Source organism: Oncorhynchus tshawytscha, linkage group LG09 (assembly GCF_018296145.1).
Source record: "Oncorhynchus tshawytscha isolate Ot180627B linkage group LG09, Otsh_v2.0, whole genome shotgun sequence".
Taxonomy (NCBI): Eukaryota; Metazoa; Chordata; class Actinopteri; order Salmoniformes; family Salmonidae; genus Oncorhynchus; species Oncorhynchus tshawytscha.
In genome coordinates, this window is record NC_056437.1 from 69026634 (window position 1) to 69047741 (window position 21108).

The following is a 21108-nucleotide window of genomic DNA, read 5'->3' on the forward strand; positions in this document are numbered from 1 at the left end:
ACACAACAGTGGTAGGTCTGATCACCGACAACGAAGAGACAGCCTATAGGGAGGAGGTCAGAGACCTGGCCTGGTGGTGCCAGAATAACAACCTATCCCTCACTGTAACCAAGACTAAGGAGATGATTGTGGACTACAGGAAAAGGAGCACCAAGCACGTCCCCATTACCATCGACTCGGCTGTAGTGGAGCAGGTTGAGAGCTTCAAATTCCTTAGTGTCCACATCAACAACAAACTAGATTGGTCCAAACACACCAAGACAGTCATGAAGAGGGCACGACAAAGCCTATTCCCCCTCAGGAAACTAAAGAGGTTTGGCATGGGTCCTGAGATCCTCAAAAGGTTCTACAGCTGCAACATCGAGAGCATTCTGACTGGTTGCATCACTGCCTGGTACAGCAATTGCTCGGCCTCCGACCGCAAGGCACTTCAGAGGGTAGTGCGTACGGCCCAGTACATCACTGAGGCAAAGCTGCCTGCCATCCAGGACCTCTACACCAGGCGGTGTCAGAGGAAGGCCCTAAAGATTGTCAAAGACCCCAGCCACCCCAGTCATAGACTGTTCTCTCTACTACCGCATGGCAAGCAGTGCCAAGTCTAGGACAAAAAGGCTTCTCAACAGTTTTTACCCCCAAGTCATAAGACTCCTGAACAGGTAACCAATGGACTATTTGCATTGTCTGCACCCCCCCCAAAACCTTTTGACGCTGCTTCTACTCTCTGTTTATCTTACATGCATAGTCACTTTAACTATACATTCATGTACATACTACCTCAATTGGCCCGACCAACCAGTGCTCCCGCACATTGGCTAACCGGGCTATCTGCATTGTGTCCCACCACCCGCCAACCCCTCTTTTTACGCTTCTGCTACTCTCTGTTCATCATATATGCACAGTCACTTTAACGATACCTACATGTACATACTACCCCAATAAACCTGACTAACAGGTGTCTATATAGCATTGCTACTCTTTTTTCAAATGTCTTTCTATTGTTTTATTTCTTTACTTACACACACACACACACACCTTTTTTTGGGCACCATTGGTTAGAGCCTGTAAGTAAGCATTTCACTAAGGTTTACACCTGTTGTATTCGGTGCACGTGACAAATAAACTTTGATTTGATTTGAAAAGGGTCTTGGACAGGGAGGTGACCAAGAACTCAGTGGTCACTGACAGAGATCTAAAGTTCCTCTGTGGAAATGGGTGAACCATCTCTGCAGCACTCCACCAATCAGCACATTATTGTAGAGTGGCAAGACGGAAGCCACTCCTCAGTTAAAGGCTCATTAAAGGCTCAGGTTGGAGTTTGTCAAAAGGCACCTAAAGACTCTCAGACCATGAGAAACAAGACTCTCTGGTCTGATGAAACCAAGATTGAACTCTTTGGCCTAAATGCCAAGTGTCACGTCTGGAGGAAACCTTGCAGCATCCCTACGGTGAAGCATTGTGGTGGCAGCATCATGCTGTGGGGATGTTGTTCTGCGGCTGGGACTGGGAGACTAGTCAGGATCGAGGGATAGCTGAACAGTGCAGAGAGATCCTTGATGAAAACCTGCTCCAGAGCACTTAGGGCCTCAAACTAGGGCAAAGTTTCACCTTCCCACAGGACAACAACCGTAAGCACACAGCCAAGACAATGCAGGAGTGGCTTCGGAACAAGTCTCTGAATGTCCTTGAGTGTCCCAGCCAGAGCCTGGACTTGAACCCGATCGAACTGCAGCGTTCTGTCTTACTATCCAGGTCTGTGCCCAAACAATTTGAGCTTCTGCTTTTAAAAATCTACCTTTCCAGAAACAAGTCTCTCACTGTTGCCGCTTGCTATAGACCACCTTCTGCCCCCAGCTGTGCCCTTGACACCATATGTGAATTGATTTCCCCCCATCTAACTTCAGAGCTCGTGCTGTTAGGTGACCTAAACTGGGACATGCTTAACACCCCGGCCATCCTACAATCTAAGCTTGATGCCCTCAACCTCACACAAATTATCAATGAACCTACCAGGTTCAACCCCAAATCTGTGAACACGGGCACCCTCATAGATATCATCCTAACACACCTGCCCTCCAAATACCTCTGCTGTCTTCAATCAGGATCTCAGCAATCACTGCCTCATTGCCTGCGTCCGTAATGGGTCTGCGGTAAAACAACCACCTCTCATCACTGTAAAACACTTCAGCGAGCAGGCCTTTTCTAATCGCCCTGTCCAGGGGTTCCTGGAAGGATATTGACCTCATTCCGTCAGTAGAGTATGCCTGGTTATTCTTTAAAAGTGCTTTCCTCGCCATCTTAAATAAGCATGCCCCATTCAAAAAATGTAGAACCAGGAACAGATATAGCCCCTGGTTCACTCCAGGCCTGACTGCCCTTGACCAGCACCAAAACATCCTGCGGCGTACTACATTAGCATCGAATAGCCCCCGTGGCATGAAACTTTTCAGGGAAGTTAGGAACCAATATAAACAGGCAATTAGGAAAGCAAAGGCTAGATTTTTCAAACATAAATTTGCTGCCTTTAGCACAAACTCCAAAAAGTTCTGGGACACTGTAAAGTCCATGGAGAATAATAGCACCTCCTCCCAGCTGCCCACTGCACTGAGGATAGGAAACACTGTCACCGCCAATATATCCACGATAATTGAGAATATCAATAGGCATTTTTCTACGGCGGGCCATGCTTTCCACCTGGCTACCCCTACCCCGGTGATATCATAACCACCATCAATAAAAGACAATACTGTGCAGCTGTATTCCTCGACCTGGCCAAGGCATTCGACTCTGTCAATCACCACATCCTTATCGGGCAGACTCATCAGCCTTGGTTTCTCAAATGACTGCCTCGCCTGGATCACCAACTACTTCGCAGACAGAGTTCAGTGTGTCAAATCGGAGGGCCTGTTGTCTTGACCTCTGGCAGTCTCTATGGGGGTGCCATAGGATTCAATTCTTGGGCCCACTCTCTTCTCTGAATACATCAATGATGTCGCTCTTGCTGCTGGTGATTCACTGATCCACCTCTATGCAGACGACAACCATTCTGTATACTCTTGGCCCTTCTTTGGACACTGTGTTAACTAACCTCCAGACGAGCTTCAATGCCATACAACTCTCCTTCTGTGGCCACCAACTGCTCTTAAATGCAAGTAAAACTAAACGCATGCTCTTCAACCGATCGCTGCCCATACCTGCCCGCATCACTACTCTGAACGTTTCTGACTTAGGTATTTGTGGTCGTCCACATATTCTATGTGTCTGGTTAGACTGTAAACTCACTGGTCACCCCCAAAGCCAATTCCTCAATTGGCCGCCTTTCCTTACAGTTCTCTGCTGCCAATGACTGGAACAAACTGCAAAAATCACTGAAGCTGAAGACTCATATCACCCTCACTAACTTTAAGCACCAGCTATCAGAGCAGCTCACAGATCACTGCAAATAGCATCTGTAAATAGCCCATCCAACTACCTCATCCCCATACTGTTATTTATATGATTTATTTTGCTCCTTTGCACCCCAGTATCTCTACTTGCACACTCATCTTCTGCACATCTATCACTCCAGTGTTTAAATGCTTTATTGTAATTATTTCATCATGGCCTATTTATTGCCTTACCTCCCTTATCCTACCTCATTTGCACAAACTGTATAGACTTTTTCTATTGTATTATTGACTGTATGTTTGTTTTACTCCATGTGTAACTCTGTTGTTGTTTGTGTCACACTGCTGTGCTTTATCTTTGCCAGGTCGCAGTTGTAAATGACAACTTGTTCTCAACTAGCCTACCTGGTTAAATAAAGGTGAAATAAAAAATATAAAAATAACGTAGCAAGTTAGGATAATTAGGTTAAGTTTAGGAAAAGGTTTAGGGTTAGCTAAAATGCAAAACATTTTCGAATAGTTCGACAATTAGGAACCCTTCAAGCCATGAAAGTGGGACGGCCTCTGTCGCGGGGGATGACGACATCGGTGAATAAAAATCCTAAATCCCTTTCACTTTCGAAATCAACAGTTTTTTTACGTATGACTGCATTTCGTCATACGTAGAACATAACGTCACCTTTTAAACATGGTTAGCTCAATTGTCGTGATCTCATATGAATTTTTATGAATATATCACGATTTCACACTACTCGTTTATTTATTTAAATGAACTGAACAATGTAATTCAGCGTTTAGCTGCAAATGTTGTACATCATGACAATAAACTAAACCTTACTTTATTGGCTTTAGGCCCAAAAATAAAAACTGTCTAACGCTGCATTATAATCTACAATACTCGCTATTCTCTAAGATTTTAGCCTGTCACATTTCAGTAAGAGTGTAATCTGATTGAGACAACCCCATGAACAAAGAAATGTTCTGTTCTGCTTGAAGTGATGTCCACAGGCCAGCAGGGGGCAATCTTCCCCCTTAGGTGCTGTTGTGAGGACAACAGTTAGTGGATGGAAGCTTACAATTCATGTATGTGGACATACGCTACAGTAGTTAGAGCTAGACAAGAAGATATGGATGCTTATAATTCCTAAATTGCTGTATTAATCACTTGAAAGCCATTCAACTACGTGCGTTAATATACAAGTTGAATACAATTTGTTTTGATTTTATCTCCCATTGTATTTGTCACACAGTGAACAGCATGTATAAAAGGTGCAGTGAAATGCTTGCTTGCAAGGCTAGCTCACTCAACATTATTATTATTATTACATGCCTATTGCATGTATAAGCAATATGTAATGATGAACTCATCTGTTGGCTAGGTCATCTCTCTTCATTCACCTGGTTAAATAGTACAAAACTGTATGCTTTTGGTCAAATAGGGCAGATACACACCTGGTTTCAGTTCTGTTTGCTTTCCGGGCAGCACACGTAACCCAATACAATGTGATTGGTCAGGCTCTTCTGGAACCTAGTCCCCCATCCACTTCTCTGTGGACTCATTGACAAGAAGGATTTAGCCAATTGCCCTGACGTTGGCAGATGTTTTTATACATTGATGTGCATCCTCCATTTTGACTTTTAAAAAGGAACCTGTTGGGATAAGTGTGACTCATGTCACAATGTCCTACATCTGTCTATTATGAATCATTCCAATAACTTTTTATTCATGTGTGATTAATTCAGCTCATCCTATCTTTGATTATTAAAATATATATATATATATACATACACTGTCCTCACCATATGAATTTGGACATATTGGGTGGATAAATGAGTCCCCCAGTGGTACCAGTCCTACATTGCAGATACATCCTCCAGTCCGGTGTTGCTCCTTAGCTCATCCCAGTATGTGTTCTCGGTCCTTCCCGTTTCTACTGACACCGTGCTGTGGTTGCCAGATGATTAGTTCACTAAAGCTGTTGTTTTTAAGTTAGGCTATGGAATACATTTCATTTCCCTGTATTTCATGTACCCTAACCGTCCACCAGAAAGAAGCACTATTTATCATGTGTGAATCCCACTAAAGTATAAAGCTTTAAATCAAAACATCACTTTGGACATTGGTTAAATAAGTAGTGACACAACAAACATAATGGAATATGGTAAAACATTTATTTCAAGAAAATATAATAGTATTATTGTTATTACTATTATTGTAACTATTGTTACATTTTTTTGCATATTTCTTTGTTCCCTCACAGTAATCAACATGCAAAATAGATAGAATACAGAATGAAATAAGTTTAAACGAACAATGGTGACCCTGGCCCATGACCCCACTCTCAGAAGCTGTGATATGCAAGAAACACATTTCCATTACACATTTGTACAAGAAACACCCACAGGTGACAAATTTATAAGCACCCCCAAAATTACTGTTATTATGCCTTTCCCTAACCATAACCCAAACATTAACCTCAGTCAAACTATACCTAAAGTTAAACTTAACCCTTGTTCCTAAACTCAATTAATTTTACCGCTACGACTAAATTAAGTTTTTCTTCTGCCGGTCTAATAGTCACTACCTATTTTTATACATTGGGACGAACGTCAGCATAGTTTTTAATGACCCCTGAGAAGCGAATTACTTTGACCTCTTTGGTTTTGGCCTTGAAGTCCTGCCACAGGTACTCTGGAGACAACACCTTGCTGGGCTTGTTGTCGAGCAGGTACCTGTTGAGGTGGCTCTCCTCCTGCCAGGCAGCCTCAATAGAATTCCCCGCATCCTCCTCAAACCGGGTCCGACATACCTTTGTTAGTGTGTACACATCCTCCACGAACCCTCCGATCATAGCCCCGCCATAGTAGTAGTCTCCCTCATCCATGGGGATGTAGGCCGTCGAGGCTGGACGCCGTTCGTACGGGAAGCGGTCACGGGTCTGCTCGTAGTAGCCTGGGTGTATCACAGCAACCAGCCTTCCAAGAGACTCTGACCCCCAGCGAGCGTGGAACTTGCTGTCTACGTCCAGACAGAAGATGTAGTCGGCCTCCCTTCTGATCTGACGTTCGATGGTGGTCTGGATGATCTCCATCCTCCGGGCTGATATCTCCTGCCAGCGGTTTGAACCCGGGACCTGGATCACACTCAGATGTCTCCCCTGAGACAGGTTCACTGAAGGAACATCGTGGGGACGATCAGTGAAAACGTAGTAGCGCACGTGGAAGCCGACCATGAAGTGCTTCTCTGCTGTCTCCAGAAAATCTTGGAGAAATCTGACGTATCTGTCAGTATTTAAAGGCATACATAACACAAGGATTAATAAGTGCCTTGCTCAAGGACACAACGGCAGTAGGTCACACCTGAGATTATGATACCAGCAACCATCTGTAACTGATAGGGTGGCAGGTAGCCTACTGGTTAAGAGCTTTGGGCCAGTACTGGTTCGAATCGCTGAGACATGCCAAGGTGGAAACATCTGTGGTTCTGCCCTTGAGCATGTCAATTAACTCCCAACAACAACAACTTCTCCCTGTGCGCCGATGATGTCATCAAGGCAGCATCTCCGATTCAGAGGGGTTGGGTTAAATGCGGGACACACACTTGAATGCATTCAGTTGTGTAACTGACTTGGTATCCCCTTAACTGCATCATTCTCATAATACATTATACCACTTTCTGACCAGTATACAGTCTAGCAGATAATACAGTACAAGAAGTAGTACAATTATTCACTTGTTCCAAGGCATCATGATATTTTATTACATCAGGGACTTATGTCCTTACAGTTGCAGTGTTGCAAAAGTATTGATAGCTCAATTCCCCTTTTGAATATTTGGCAAAAGTTGTACTCACTTTCCAATGGCAAACACTGTGGTTGCTACGGTGAGGTTCATGGGCTTGTAGATATTGTCGACAAGCACAGGGTCAAAGGTGCCTTCCCAGACGATGGGTGCCAACCATGGGGTCACTGACACCACATCAGTACGTCTAGAGGAAGAGAACAGGGTCCTGCCTGACTGTGTTGTACTGACCAGAGCCATGTTATGATCTCAATACTTCACTATAATACTGGCATTTAAACACGGTGTGGTGTTTTAGGCTACACCTCCCCACACTGATGTGTCAGACACTTACAGTATAGTTTTTCAGCTTATATGACTTTAACATAAGAATAAAATGCTACTTACCCCACCAAGACACTGGGCTGCTTGTACAATAGCCTGGGAGAACAAAATGTCAATAATTACTGAATTGTAATGAAGAGATGGGCTGATATTGGTAGTATTAGATAGACCGAAATGTAATAGTTGTACTACTACAGAAAATAGACATTGATAGAACTACTTCCCCAACAATCGTGCTATAAACTCAACACATACAGCATCCCATCACCAATTCATGCAGTAAATAAAACATGACACTGATGTACAATGCTATGACATAGAATTACCACTGTTTTGATTGATTGTAAGTGCTTTTTGCAAGATGTTTGTAGGATGGATGTGATAGCATGACACCATACTGCTATGCTGAAAGATCGTAGGGTAAAATGCAGATGCATACTTTTCAGGAGAGACCATGTTCCGTACTCTGCTCCTGAACACGAGTCGACTCAAGCTGTAGGAAAAGAAAAACATAGTAGGAAGAAAAACACAATGAAGATAAAAAAAACTAGAAAGGGTACTTTTACATGAAAAAATAATTGTGTGACTTGCTTCAGTTGCGCAGAAGTATTTTTATATTAGTGGAAGGAGTTAAGTTTAAATTGTTAGAGGCTAGTGTTGACAATTTGAGGTTAGTGTAGTAGGGAATTTATTACAAATAGTAGTGGGATAGTTGCAATTAGTGTAGGTGGTCCCAAAACCTTCTAGGTCCATGACCCCACGTGAAAATAATTATGTAATTAATTGCCATTGTTTGGGGGGGGACTATGACAGTCAATTGAAAAACATTCTAGCATTATCTCTGATTGTCTACTCAACTCGCCATCACATACTTTTAATGTGGGGCTATGACACTCAATTGCAAACTAGTCTGGCCATAATGTCTTATCTCACCACCACTAATGAGACGAGTGTGCTTGAGGCATGGCGCGTCGGAGATTCTCAAAGACATGGGGCGTGGTCGACAGTTCGCAACCTCATCCCTGCTGTCACATCCAGGAGTACTGTCAAACAGATTGGGAAGTAGGTCCAAAAGTGCTCTTCCAAGCGTTGGAGATCAGCCATCATCACTCGTGTGGGACACTTACTGGTGCCGTTTTCTGTTAGGCACATACACAACTGAGTCATGCTCTGATCCCATATGTCCACAGGCGTGCGCGCAGTGGATGTGGTTTGATTTAAGTTACCTGCTGCAGTACACTATGCATACAAAAGTATTTGGAAACCCCTTCCAATTAGTGTATTTTGCCATTTCAGCCACACCCGTTGCTGACAGGTGCATAAAATCCAGTACACAGCCATGCAATCTCCATAGACAAACATTGGCAGTAGAATGGCCTTACTAAAGAGCTCAGTCACTTGCAACGTGGCACCGTCATAAGATGCCACCTTTCCAACAAGTCAGTTGGTAAAAGTTCTGCCCTGCTAGAGCTGCCCCGGTCAACTGAAAGCGCTGTTATTGTGAAGTGGAAAGGTCTAGGAGCAACAACGGCTCAGCTGCGAAGTGGTAGGGCACACAAGCTCACAGAACGGGACTGTCAAGTGCTGAAGCGGGTCTGTCCTCGGTTGCAGCACTCACTATTGAGTTCCAAGCTGCCTCGAAGCAACGTCAGCACAAGACCTGTTCATCTGGAGCTTCATGAAATGGGCTTGGGATGAATTGGAATGCCGACTGTGAGCCAGGCCCAATCGCCCGACATCAGTGCCCGACACCCCTAATGCTCTTGTGGCTGAATGGAAGCAAGTCCCCACAGCTTTGTTGCAGCATCTAGTGGAAAACCTTCCCAGAAGAGTGGAGGATGTTATAGCAGCAAATGGGGGACGAACTCCATTTTAATGCCCATGATATTGAAATTTTCATGGGAATGTTGATAAATTGTTGAAATGTTTGATGAGCAGGTGTTTAGTGAGTTCTCCAGATCAAAGGCAGTGGGGATGACCAGGGATGTTCTCTTGATAAGTGCATGAATTTGACCATTTTCCTGTCCTGTTAAGCATAAAACATGAAAACGAATACTTGTGTGTGTGTCAAGGAAAATGTATGGAGTAACAAGTACATTATTTTCTTAAGTAAAAGTAAAATAGTAAAGTACAGACACCCCAAAACACGAGTTAGGTAGTACTTTAAAGTATTTTTACTTTTGTCTGAGTTTGTTGACAAAACAGACCATATGACGACTTTTCGCACAGAGATGTTTTTGGTCCACGGTGGATCTGTGAAAACTGTGATCATTTTGGAGACAGCTTTTTAATCAGTGAATGTAATCTATTAATTTACTGTTATAGTATTTCTAAGGAGCAGTCAATGCAGCCAGTGCAGCAAATATAAAACAGCAGATTGTTGTGATCTGGCTGTCAATGAACAGCAGGCAGCAGCTAGAAGGTACTTGGGCAATATTTCAAAATATCATGACGGTAAAAATCTGTTTGAATTGGTAAGTGCCACCGGAAGGTTGGTGGATTATAATTTCCTCCTCATATTATAGGCCTAAAATCTGTGTATCCACTATTTTCATTGGCCTATGCTATTGGTTGCATTTCAGATATGGGTTGTTTGTTTTATTGATCTCAAATATATAATTGTCATAGTAGCTTGTCATTTTGGTCATTTGTGTGATATAAAAAAATAATTTTCATGTCTCCAAGTCATGTAGAATTGCAGGAAATGATTTTTAGAAAAGGCCCTTCCTTTCCCCCTGCAGCACACAAACCCATGAGCCCTTCAGAGTTTCGTAACATTAGTGGCTCAGTCCTGAACGCCCTGGCAGCCATATCAGCCTGAATTGTTAGGATTTTCTTGTGATCACAACAAAACTGCTGGAGTATGGCACGGTTTACCTCAATTTTATGGATTATCTTGTGACAGAACAAAACTACAAAAATCCTTACATTTTTAATGTACCATCCTACCATTAAAATGACCAAGTACCACAATATGTTGAGAGAAACTGAGAAATTCCCCCAACTTACCTGGTGCTCTTCTGGTCCTCATTAATTAGGATATCTCTGTTGGAAACAATGAAACCATAATACACATTTTCCCCTTAAATTCAAGCCTCAAACCACACCCTGTTAGTAAGAATCAGACAACACTGTGACTTTCATTTTACACTGTAGCGACATTAGGCGGTAATAGATTAACAGAACTTGATCTTACCCGTTGAGTCTTTCAGAGAAGAAGTTGAAGTAGACATACCTTTGGAGAGGCAGAAGAGAATCAGTTCAAGTCTGTCATGACAACATTTATTTTTAACACTAACAAAATGTTATGCCGGCGCAGCCTTTCTTCGACATCAGTTGTTACTTTTATTTTAAATATAATTCATACTCTTACGCCAGTACAGGACACAATTAGCTTCACAAGATGGCAATCCTACGCATTTTCGTGGAGTTACAAAATACTGGGAAGCACACTGTATTGAGTAAGGTGTAAATTAGGCTTTACACTATCCTTATATTACCTTGGATGTGGTGTTGCCAAAGCCACATTCATGCTGCATGTCTGTGCAGCTATTAACATACCGTGAATACCATAGTACCCTCAAACTCAAATCTGGACCTCGAAGGCAGTTCCACTGCATTTTTTTCATTCTTCCCCTCTAATCAGGGACTAATTTAGACCTGTGACACCAGGTGTGTGTAATTAATTATAAGGTAGAACAGAAAACCAGCATGCTCCGGACACGATAAGGTAAGAGTTGAGTACCCCTGCTATCTAGTAGTATATAAAAGTAGGCAAGATATTTAAAGTATACAGGAGCTTTTCAATTAAACCATATTGCACATAATGTTGCACACTTGAAAAATGCAACGGTTCACAAGTGTGCAGACATTTTTAAAGGGTTAAATTTTTTTGCTTTTAACAAAAATGCTGTACTGATATTAATTGCATGTGGCTTCAGAGAGCCATTGTTTTTATTCAATACCCATCAGAGAGGGGTATGTGGTATAGAAGATCCCAATATACCTAGTTAATATATTGAATAGTTTGATTAAATCTTGAAGTTCAATGACTGTTTAGTTAGTGCTTCCCTCAACCATGCAACAAAACCTGTTGGTTAAATCATTGTGTAAACTTTGTTTTCCTTTTTGACCAGGCTGAAAAGAAAGCCTCAGTCATTCAGTTTGCATTGACTATTGTGGAGGAACGGGAATTCAATATGTTGCCACTAACTAAGAACCTGTTTGTGATGTGTTAGGCAGGGCTCCCCATGCTCTTGTTTCCATGGCGTAGTATGCCCTTTAGACACACAAATCAAATCAAATTGTATTTCTCACATGCACCGAATACAACAGGTGTGAACCTTACCTTGAATTGCTTATTTACAAGACATTAACCAACAATGCAATTCAAGAAATAGAATTATGAAAATATTTGCTAAATTAACTAAAGTAAAAAAAAGAAAATCAAAAAGTTACAAAAGAAAATTGCTTATCAATAACGAGGCTACGGTATATACAGGGGACACCGGTCCCGAGTCAGTGTGCGGGGGTACATGTTAGTCGAGGTAATTTGTACATGTAGGTAGGGTTAAAGTGACTATGCATAGATAATAAATAGCGAGTAGCAGCAGATTACGGGGGGTGTGTGTTAATGTAATAGTCCAGGTGGGTGTTTGATTAACTGTTCAGCAGTCTTATGGCTTGGGGGTAGAAGCTGTTAAGGAGCCTTTTGAACCTAGAATTGGCACTCCAGGACCACTTGCCATGCAGTAGCAGAGAGAACAGTCTATGACTTGGGAGACTGGAGTCTTTGACACATTTTTTTGGCCTTCCTCTGAAACCGCCTAGTATATAGGTCCTGGATGGCAGGAAGCTTGGCCCCATTGACGTACTGGGCCGTACGCACTACCCTCTGTAGCGCCTTATGGTCAGATGCCGAGCAGTTGCCATACCAGGCGGTGATGCAACTGGTCAGGATGCTCTCGATGGTGCAGCTGTAGAACTTTTTGAGGATCTTGAGACCCATGCCAAATCTTTTCAATCTCCTGAGAGGCAAAAGGTGTTGATGTGCCCTCTTCACAACTGTCGTTGGGGATGTGGACACCAAGGAACTTGAAACTCTCGACCCGCTCCACTCCAGCCCCGTCAATGTTAATGGAGGCCTGTTTAGCCCTCCTTTTCCTATAGTCCACAATCAGCTCCTTTGTTTTGCTAACACTGAGGGAGAGGTTGTTGTCCTGGCACCACACTACCAGGTCTCTGACCTCCTCCCTATATGCTGTCTCATCGTTGTCTGTGATTAGGCCTACCACTTTTGGGTCGTCAGCAAACTTAATGATGGGTTTGGAGTTGTGCTTGGCCACACAGTTGTGGGTGAACAGGAAGTACAGGAGGGGACTAAGCACGCACCCCTGAGGAGCTCCAGTGCTGAGGATCAGCGTAGCAGATGCGTTGTTGCCTACCATTACCACCTGGGGGAGGCCCTTCAGGAAGTCCAGGATCCAGTTGCAGAGGGAGGTGTTTAGTCCCAGGGTCCTTAGCTTTGTGATGAGCTTTGTGGGCACTATGGTTTTAAACACTGAGCTGTAGTCAATGAACAGCATTCTCACATAGGTATTCCTTTTGTCAAGGTGGGAAAGGGCAGTGTGGATTGAGATTGTGTCATCTGTGGCTCTGTTGGGGCGATATGAAAAAATGGAGTGGGTCTAGGGTTTCCAGCATAATGGTGTTGATGTGAGCTTTGACCAGCCTTTCAGACCACTTCATGGCTACTGACGTGAGTGCTACGGGGTGATAATCATTTAGGCAGGTTACCTTCGCTTTCTTGGGCATAGGGACTATGTTGGTCTGTTTGAAAAATGTAGGTATTACAGACTCGGTCAGGGAAAGGTAAAACATGTCAGTGAAGAGTGAAGACACTTGCCAGTTTTTCCACGCATGCTTTGAGTACACATCCTGCTAATCCGTCTGGCCCTGCGGCCTTGTGAATGTTGACCTCTTTGAAGGTCTTGCTCACATCGGCTACGGAGAGCGTAATCACATAGTTGTCCGGAACAGCTGCTGCTCTGATGCATGCTTCAGTGTTTATTGCCTCGAAGCAAGCATAACAGGCATTTATCTCATCTGGGAGGCTCACGTCACTGGGCAGCTCGTGGCTGAGTTTCACTTTGTAGCACACAAGTCTGCAAGCCCTGCCACATCCGACGCGCATCAGAGCCGGTGGAGTAGCATTCAATCTTAGTCCTGTATTGACGCTTTGCCTGTTTGATAGTTCATCTGAGGGCATAGCGGGATTTCTTATAAGCATCCTGATTAGTGTCCCGCTCCTTGAAAATGGCAGCTCTAGCCCCAGCTCGGTGTGGATATTGCCTGTAATCCATGGCTTCTGGTTGGGATATGTTTGTACGGTCACTGTGGGGACGACGTCATTGATGGACTTAATGAAGTGGTGACTGAGGTGGTATACTCCTCAATGCTATTGGATGAATCCCAGAACACATTCCAGTCTGTGCTAGCAAAACAGTCCTGTAGCGTAGCATCTGCGTCATCTGACCAATTCCATATTGCATGAGTCACCAGTACTTACTGCTTTAGTTTTTGCTTGTAAGCAGGAATCAGGAGGATTTGTATGCGTCTTGGCTGCAGAATTTTTTTGCTTCCCTTCCCCATATCTGTGCCTCAACACAAATCTGTCTCGGAGCTCTACGGACAATTCCTTAGACCTCATGGCTTGGTATTTGCTCTGGCATGCTCTGTGAACTGTGGGACCTAATATAGACAAGTGTGTGTCTTTCCAAATCACTTTCAATCAATTAAATGTACCACATGTGGACTCCAATCAAGTTGTAGAAACATCTCAAGGATGATCAACGGAAACAGGACGTACCTGAGCTCAATTATGAGTCTCATAGCAAAGGGTCTGAATACTTAGTAAATAAGGTATTTATTTATTTTACTTTTAATACATTTGAAAAAAATCTAAACTTGTTTTGGCTTTGGTATTATGGGGTATTGTGTGTAGATTGATGTGGATTTTTATTTAATTTAATACATTTTAGAATAAGACTAACATAACCAAATGTGGAAAAAGTCAAGGGGTCTGAACTTTCCCGAAGGCACTGTATGTATAGGGGTAAGGTGACAAGTCAACGGGATATTAGATAAACAGAGTAGCATTAGCTTGCATGTGAGTGGGTGTGCGTATGTGTAGACTCAGTATACATTTATGTGCATATTATGTGTGAATGAGCAGATGATGGGTTGAGGGTTTCTTTGAGTGTGCGTAGAGAGAGTGCAAAAAATAAAAGTTTCAATAAGGATGCAAGGTTAACTCAATCTGTGTAGCTTAATAAATGTTATATAGGGATGCACAATTTCAACATGTGAAACCATGAAACTAAACCTATGACATTTCACATCCACCTCCCGGGCATTAGCTAGGTGACCTGTTCAAAGTCAACAGCTTCTGTGAAAACACAGGATTGCTGATAAACGCTTTATCTGCCATCCCAAGTAAAACTAGTTTGAAAATTCGAATATATATTTTATAGAGAAGAGATATGGCATGTTTCTGGACGATGCACCATGTTGACCTTGTTGACAACGTGTCAGAGCGGCGCAGATTACTGATCGATTTGAGATGGACGTTCCTCCCTGTCATGGGCCATAGCCGAGGGCACCGCGGGCGGGTGTTTTCACCACCCATATGGCTGTCTTTTTAAGGTCTAAATACTATTTACTTTTTGACAGTAAACTGTAGTATATTCTGAACATTAACAATGTAAGTTACTTGAACATTATTATTTGTTTGTATTTGTAATATTTGTTGTATTGAACATAAATATTTAGGGTCCGTTCTACTTAAATTATTAACCTTCATTACACATTTGTAACAAGTATAAGTAGTTCTGATTAGTAAGTGATCATGGGACGGCAGGTTAGCCTAGTGGTTAGAGCATTGGACTAGTAACCGAAAGGTTGCAAGTTCAAATCCCTGAGCTGACAATGTACAAAATCTGTTGTTCTACCCCTGAACAGGCAGTTAACCCACTGTTCCTAGGCTGTCATTGAAAATAAGAATTTGTTCTTAACTGACTTGCCTAGTAAAATAAAATGTCTTAATGTTTAGCATTGTTTTATGAATTTGGCCAATTTTCATTTGAACCCACCTTAGCAGGCATTGTTGAGCACGTGTTCATTCCACTGAGCTGTAAGCCTCTGTCAGTGGTGCACATGATCTTGTTGGTGGTGGGAATGGATTGTATTATTGAACATCAACTTGTTTGAGGTTTTGATACATGTTCATCCTGATCAATTACACGTCATAGCACAACAAACTGCTTAATACTATTTTTGAAATATATTTTCTTTCTTCAAACATGCATACAACATTGGGGAAAAATACACTGTATATGCAAATGTATGTGGACACCCCTTTAAATGAGTGGATTCGTCAATTTCAGCCACACCCGTTGCTGACAGGCGCATAAAATTGAGCACACACCACCATGCAATCTCCATAGACAAACATTCAGTGTAGAATGGATTTACTGAAGAGATCAGGGACTTTCAATGTGGCACCGTCATAGGCAGTCCGACTAACGAATCTTGGTTTGGCGCATGCCAGGAGAACGCTACCTTCTACCTACCTCATTACCTTAACCTTGTTCTGAATACCTCCAAAACAAAGGCCATGTGGTTTGGTAAGAATAATGCCCCTCTCCCCACAGGTGTGATTACTGCCTCTGTGGGTTTGGAGCTTGAGGTTGTCACCTCATACAAGTACTTGGGAGTATGGCTAGATGGTACATTGTCCTTCTCTCAGCACATATCAAAGTTGCAGGCTAAAGTTAAATCTAGACTTGGTTTCCCCTATTGTAATCACTCCTCTATCACCCCAGCTGCCAAACAAACCCTGATTCAGATGACCATCCTACTCATGCTAGATTACGGAGATGTAATTTATAGATCGGTAGGTAAAGTCATCTCTGTATACCCATTGCAAGACCCACTGGTTGATGCTTATTTATAAAACCCTCTTAGGCCTCACTCCCTCCTATCTGAGATATCTGCTGCAGCCCTCATCCTCCACATACAACACCTGTTCTGCCAGTCACATTCTGTTAAAGGTCCCCAAAGCGCACATATCCCTGGGTCGCTCCTCTTTTCAGTTTGAGACAGCTAGCGACTGGAACGAGCTGCAACAAACACTCAAACTGTGGATAGTTTTATTCACAATCTCTTCATTCAAAGACTCAATCATGGACACTCTTACTGACAGTTGTGGCTGCTTTGCGTGATGTATTGTTGTCTCTACCTTCTTGGGGAAAAAATGCAGGGCTTGACATTAACCTGTTTATCCACTTGACCTTCAGACAAGTGCACATGTTTTTGTGTTGTTTGATGCAAGTAACCAATTTACAAAATAAAATGCATTATTGCCATACCATTATTACAGAGAATCAGAGAAATGATGCTCCCCTCTGCCTATTGGCTACTTAGCTTATTCAAGCCTGTCCCAACATACAACATTGCCCCTTGAAAACAAAAAAAAGCTCTTTACTTGACTCGCTTTTAAAATATGTCTAGAAATGTACATGTTTTGTGGTCTTCTAGGAGGCAATCACTCCCTTATTGCTGACTACATCTAGGTTGCTAGATCAAATCCCCGAGGTGATAAGGTAAAAGTCTGTCGTTGTGCCCCTGAACAAGGCAGTTAACCCACTGTTCCTAGGTCGTCATTGTAAATTAGAATTTGTTCTTAACTGACTAGTTAAAATGATTTCCCCTTGCTTCTAGCCTAACATTTGGTTTTCAACAACAGGGGTTTGTACACTCTAAAAAGAAAAGGTTCCTGGGGGATCCTTTAGGGGTTCTTCTAATTGGAACTATGGAGGAACCCCTATAAGTTCTTCAAATAACCCCCATTAATTTTCCCCCAAAGAACCCTGTGGGGTCCATTTTTGAACCCCGCCCCCCTTATTAATATAATTATCTCAAATTCATATTGAAATATTTCAGCTGGGCAGTTAGATTCCTGCAAGAACCCCAAGAACTAAAGCGGTTCCTCGATGAACCCCAACTCCTATGGGGTTCATGGAATAAACTTTTGGGGTAATTTTTCAGTGCCAAAAACCCTAATGTACTTTTTTTGAGGATCTTAGAAGAACCCTTGTTGAACCCCTAATTTTTGTGCAAATGTTGCTGTTTCTCAACATTTGCAACATAGTTTCAATGTTGATAGTTGATCTCCACTGTCCTATTGTGAATTAACGTGTCAGGACGAGACGGACATCTTTACTTAGCCAGTCGAAATTATGAATCAGCATAATTTTATTAATATATTATACAAAGAAATGTCAATAGAAAACAGGTCAAATTAAATGAAACACAGCTACTTTGCTGTTGTGGTTGCACGGTTTGACGTGACTGTGTTAGCTGTAGTTTGCTAGCTAGCAAAAATGGGATTACAGCGCTTCGAGCCAGGATGGCAATATAACTTTTAGAACAAAAAACTGGGTTGCATAGATATAGAACAAAAAAGCTTCACGATTGGGTCGCATTTCTGGCAACCTAACCGATAGAATGAACTCACAACCAGCTTGGGACAAGACCCATATTTTTTCTGAGGAATGAAGTAGTAGCTTATGAATACATTTTCCATAATAAAGCTTTTTTATTTAATTGGTAACCAGTTTTAGAAAAACAACTGTACACTCAAGGTTTGGGTAAATAACTTTTTCAGCACGGCTGTGCTGATCTACCGCAGCACAGCCGTGCTAAAAAAAAGTAGTTTAGCACACCCTCTCGTGTACAATTGTTTTATTATACCATGGCATTGTTGAATACTTGTTTCTGATTGGCTTGAAGGGCATTCTAGAGCATGCATTATTTCCTTATAACGCACAGTATATCAGCACGGTAGAATTCAATGGCTATATGTCATTCTTACATGTTCTATGTTTGAGCTGCTTTTGAAAGCAAAATTTGAATTACTATTATTGGCTTTGTCGAATTTGATGTTCATAATAGCAAGCTAGGACTGATGGTTTGGTTAGTGTAGAGAAATGCTATTTCTTATACAGGTGACCAAACTATTGTTAATACAGGGCTACAACTCAAAGTAAAGCTTATGGGGTCCCCTACAGGATAGCTCCCGCATTACACTAATTGCCAAAACCAGCGCACACACACATAATCTCCTATGTAGCTGAACATTGTGTGCCCGAAGAGGATTCTACGATGACGGACAGACAACTGAGCCAATGGCGGAAGACTACAGACTACACCCCAGCTGAACCAATCCAAAGATCCGATCTTCCAGAATCAACCTACTTTCTGTTCTATATATAAGTGGTGTACTGATTGTAACGGTCTCTTTGCCTGCAGTTCCGTACGAACCAGCGGAGGAGCCGTATTTACGCTGTTCTAGATATCTTCACTCTGAATAAACTGTCGCTTGTCATACAATTTACCACCTTGTCTGAATCGATCCTTGACCGACTCGCCCGTCTACATATCTAATTTCTAACATTAGCTAAACTAGCAAGTCTGTTTGGTTACCAAGGCAAATCCTGTAGCTATCTAGTAAACTTGATAGCTTCTTCAGTGGATGTTGAACACATTTCTACCTGCAAATTAACACATTTCTAGCGACAAATTTGGGGCTCTCTGCGTTCTCTGGGAAATGATGCAACTCCTTGGATGGTTAGTTCCACTCCACTAACTCCTTCATAGAACACACCTTCCACGGCGTTAATTAATATTCCGTAGAACGCATAGCCCCTCATTGATTATCCCTTACATAAACCATAATTTCAGTTTTCAAGAGGTATGTTATACATTTACACCTGATTAAATCTAATTTCTTAAATCCATCCAACTCTTAACAGATTAGAACATAGTCACATTCAAGAAATGTATCTAAAAAAAAATAACATATCAGAGCTCTTAGAATTTCATGTTAGTTTCTATCTCAAAAGCTCCTGATTTAATACCAGACAAAGGAATAAACTGGAAGTAATGTCAAAATGGTTTACATACCCCAGAAGCAAGATCGTTCCAACAATGAGAAGCAGAACATGTGGCTTGACATTCGAACTAAAACGCATTGTTCATCCAATAGTGTCGCCAAAAGATTTAGTTGATCCTATTAATACTGGTCTCAAGTAAGATAGAGTTATCTACTATCACCAGTACTGTAAATCAACCCTGGATTTAGGGTCGAGTAAAATAAGTTTGATATCGGTTTAAACTAGTGTGACAGGAAACATGTGTATGTATGTATTTTGTGTAGCCTATAATAACAACGGAGGTTCCTTCCTGGGACTCTTCCTGTTTCTTTCTCTTCGACTAATTAACAAACCACCCCCCAAGGGGCTAATTAGACCCTCCGATAGCCAGTTTGATGAGTCAACTACACTACAGGCTTCAGAGGGAATTGGTAAAGATGCAGTAAAGAGGTAAATGGAACTGAACAAAGGAAATGCCATGGATACATGGCATACAATATCCTGAATCTCATTGCCCCCCAGCAAAATTGGCCTATATTTAGGCTATTGCTTACATGTGTTTTATGTTGAGGTAAAAATCTAAGTATAATGATGGTATGGATGTCAACCCCAATAAATGTTCATTTCATCGTCAGCAATCAACTGCATTACAGTTAAAAACAACTTTGACTTTGTTAGGAAATTATGATTAAGATGACTGAACAAATCATTTTAAATGGAACTGTAAGTAAACTTATACTCTGTTATATTATATCTGATTAACAATATGAGTTCATAAGAAGAAATTGTGTGACAGGACAAGGAGGAATAGAATGTTAATGAACACCATTTCTACTGGGCAGGAACAAATGGGTTGTGGACTGTGTAAACACATAAGGTCGTTAGCCTATGGTTGACCCAACCTGAAATTTAGCTCTGGGGTTTTTAGATTAGGCAGTGAGTGCATTCCTAGGGTTTCTGTTAATTAAAACTGTCAGTTCAGTGGTGATCGATAATGTTGAGCGGTCAAAAGTTATCTGGGAGTGTGTTAGTAAGTTAGAATGAACTTTTCACCTTACTTTGTCCCAGGGGGTTCGGTTAAGGCAGTGAAATGACGTCATGATCTGTATTTAAACTGATGGATGTGTTTTGAGTGGTAGTAAGAGAATAAGAGAATAAATTCTATTACCTATTATTTAAAGACTGGTCTGCGTCTATTTTATGCAAACAAGAAATCTTACAAATTCTCATAAAAAAAGGGCTTTCAATTGATGAAAGCACATTGTCATAATTAAATTATACTAACAGACTTCCACCACCATTTCTCTATGCTAGTTATGCTACCAGTTTATACGAACAGGAGTTAGCATTTGGCAGCCACTTCTTCTGAACCTGAAAAGGGACTACTCCTAAATGTTATGCAGCGAAAACAGCCAAATATATCCAAATCGGACCAATCATGACGGATTTTACGAATATTCAATTTGTTAGATCAGATTTGTCGAATGTGCACCAATCCGGAATCCTTCTTCTATCTCCCACAATCTACCTTCCATTGCCCTCTTTACCGCATCTATTCCATAAGACACCAAGTTATTTTGGAGTTAGCACAATTTCAAACAAGAATT

The 21108-nt window shown here is 41.9% G+C and overlaps 1 protein-coding gene across 2 annotated transcripts; it reads right to left on the reverse strand.

The window, feature by feature from the left end:
• Positions 1–5549: 5549 nt before the first annotated feature.
• LOC112258518 (globoside alpha-1,3-N-acetylgalactosaminyltransferase 1) lies at positions 5550–19836 on the reverse strand. 2 transcript variants are annotated; one of them, XM_042327311.1, is made up of 8 exons: positions 19533–19571; positions 10705–10743; positions 10518–10553; positions 8442–8647; positions 7948–8001; positions 7572–7604; positions 7237–7371; positions 5550–6665 (listed from the first exon to the last, which is right to left on the reverse strand). In XM_042327311.1, the coding sequence occupies exons 5-8, from the start codon at positions 7962–7964 to the stop codon at positions 5975–5977; spliced, it is 876 nt and encodes a 291-aa protein (XP_042183245.1). In that variant the 5' UTR covers positions 7965–8001; positions 8442–8647; positions 10518–10553; positions 10705–10743; positions 19533–19571; the 3' UTR covers positions 5550–5974. The 2 variants fall into 2 exon arrangements, with proteins under 2 accessions (XP_042183245.1, XP_042183244.1); XM_042327310.1 differs by lacking the exon at positions 8442–8647 and having other exon boundaries at positions 19533–19836.
• Between the last annotated feature and the right edge of the window lie 1272 nt (positions 19837–21108).

Bases quoted from the DNA above. Each gene is read 5' to 3' on its own strand.
- LOC112258518 (XM_042327310.1), bottom strand. From the start codon at position 19,600: ATGCGTTTTAGTTCGAATGTCAAGCCACATGTTCTGCTTCTCATTGTT. The intron at 10,554-10,704 runs GTAAGATCAAGT...TGTTTCCAACAG, and splicing joins TTCTCTGAAAGACTCAACGG to AGATATCCTAATTAATGAGG. The intron at 8,002-10,517 runs GTAAGTTGGGGG...CTTTTCCTACAG, and splicing joins GAGGACCAGAAGAGCACCAG to CTTGAGTCGACTCGTGTTCA.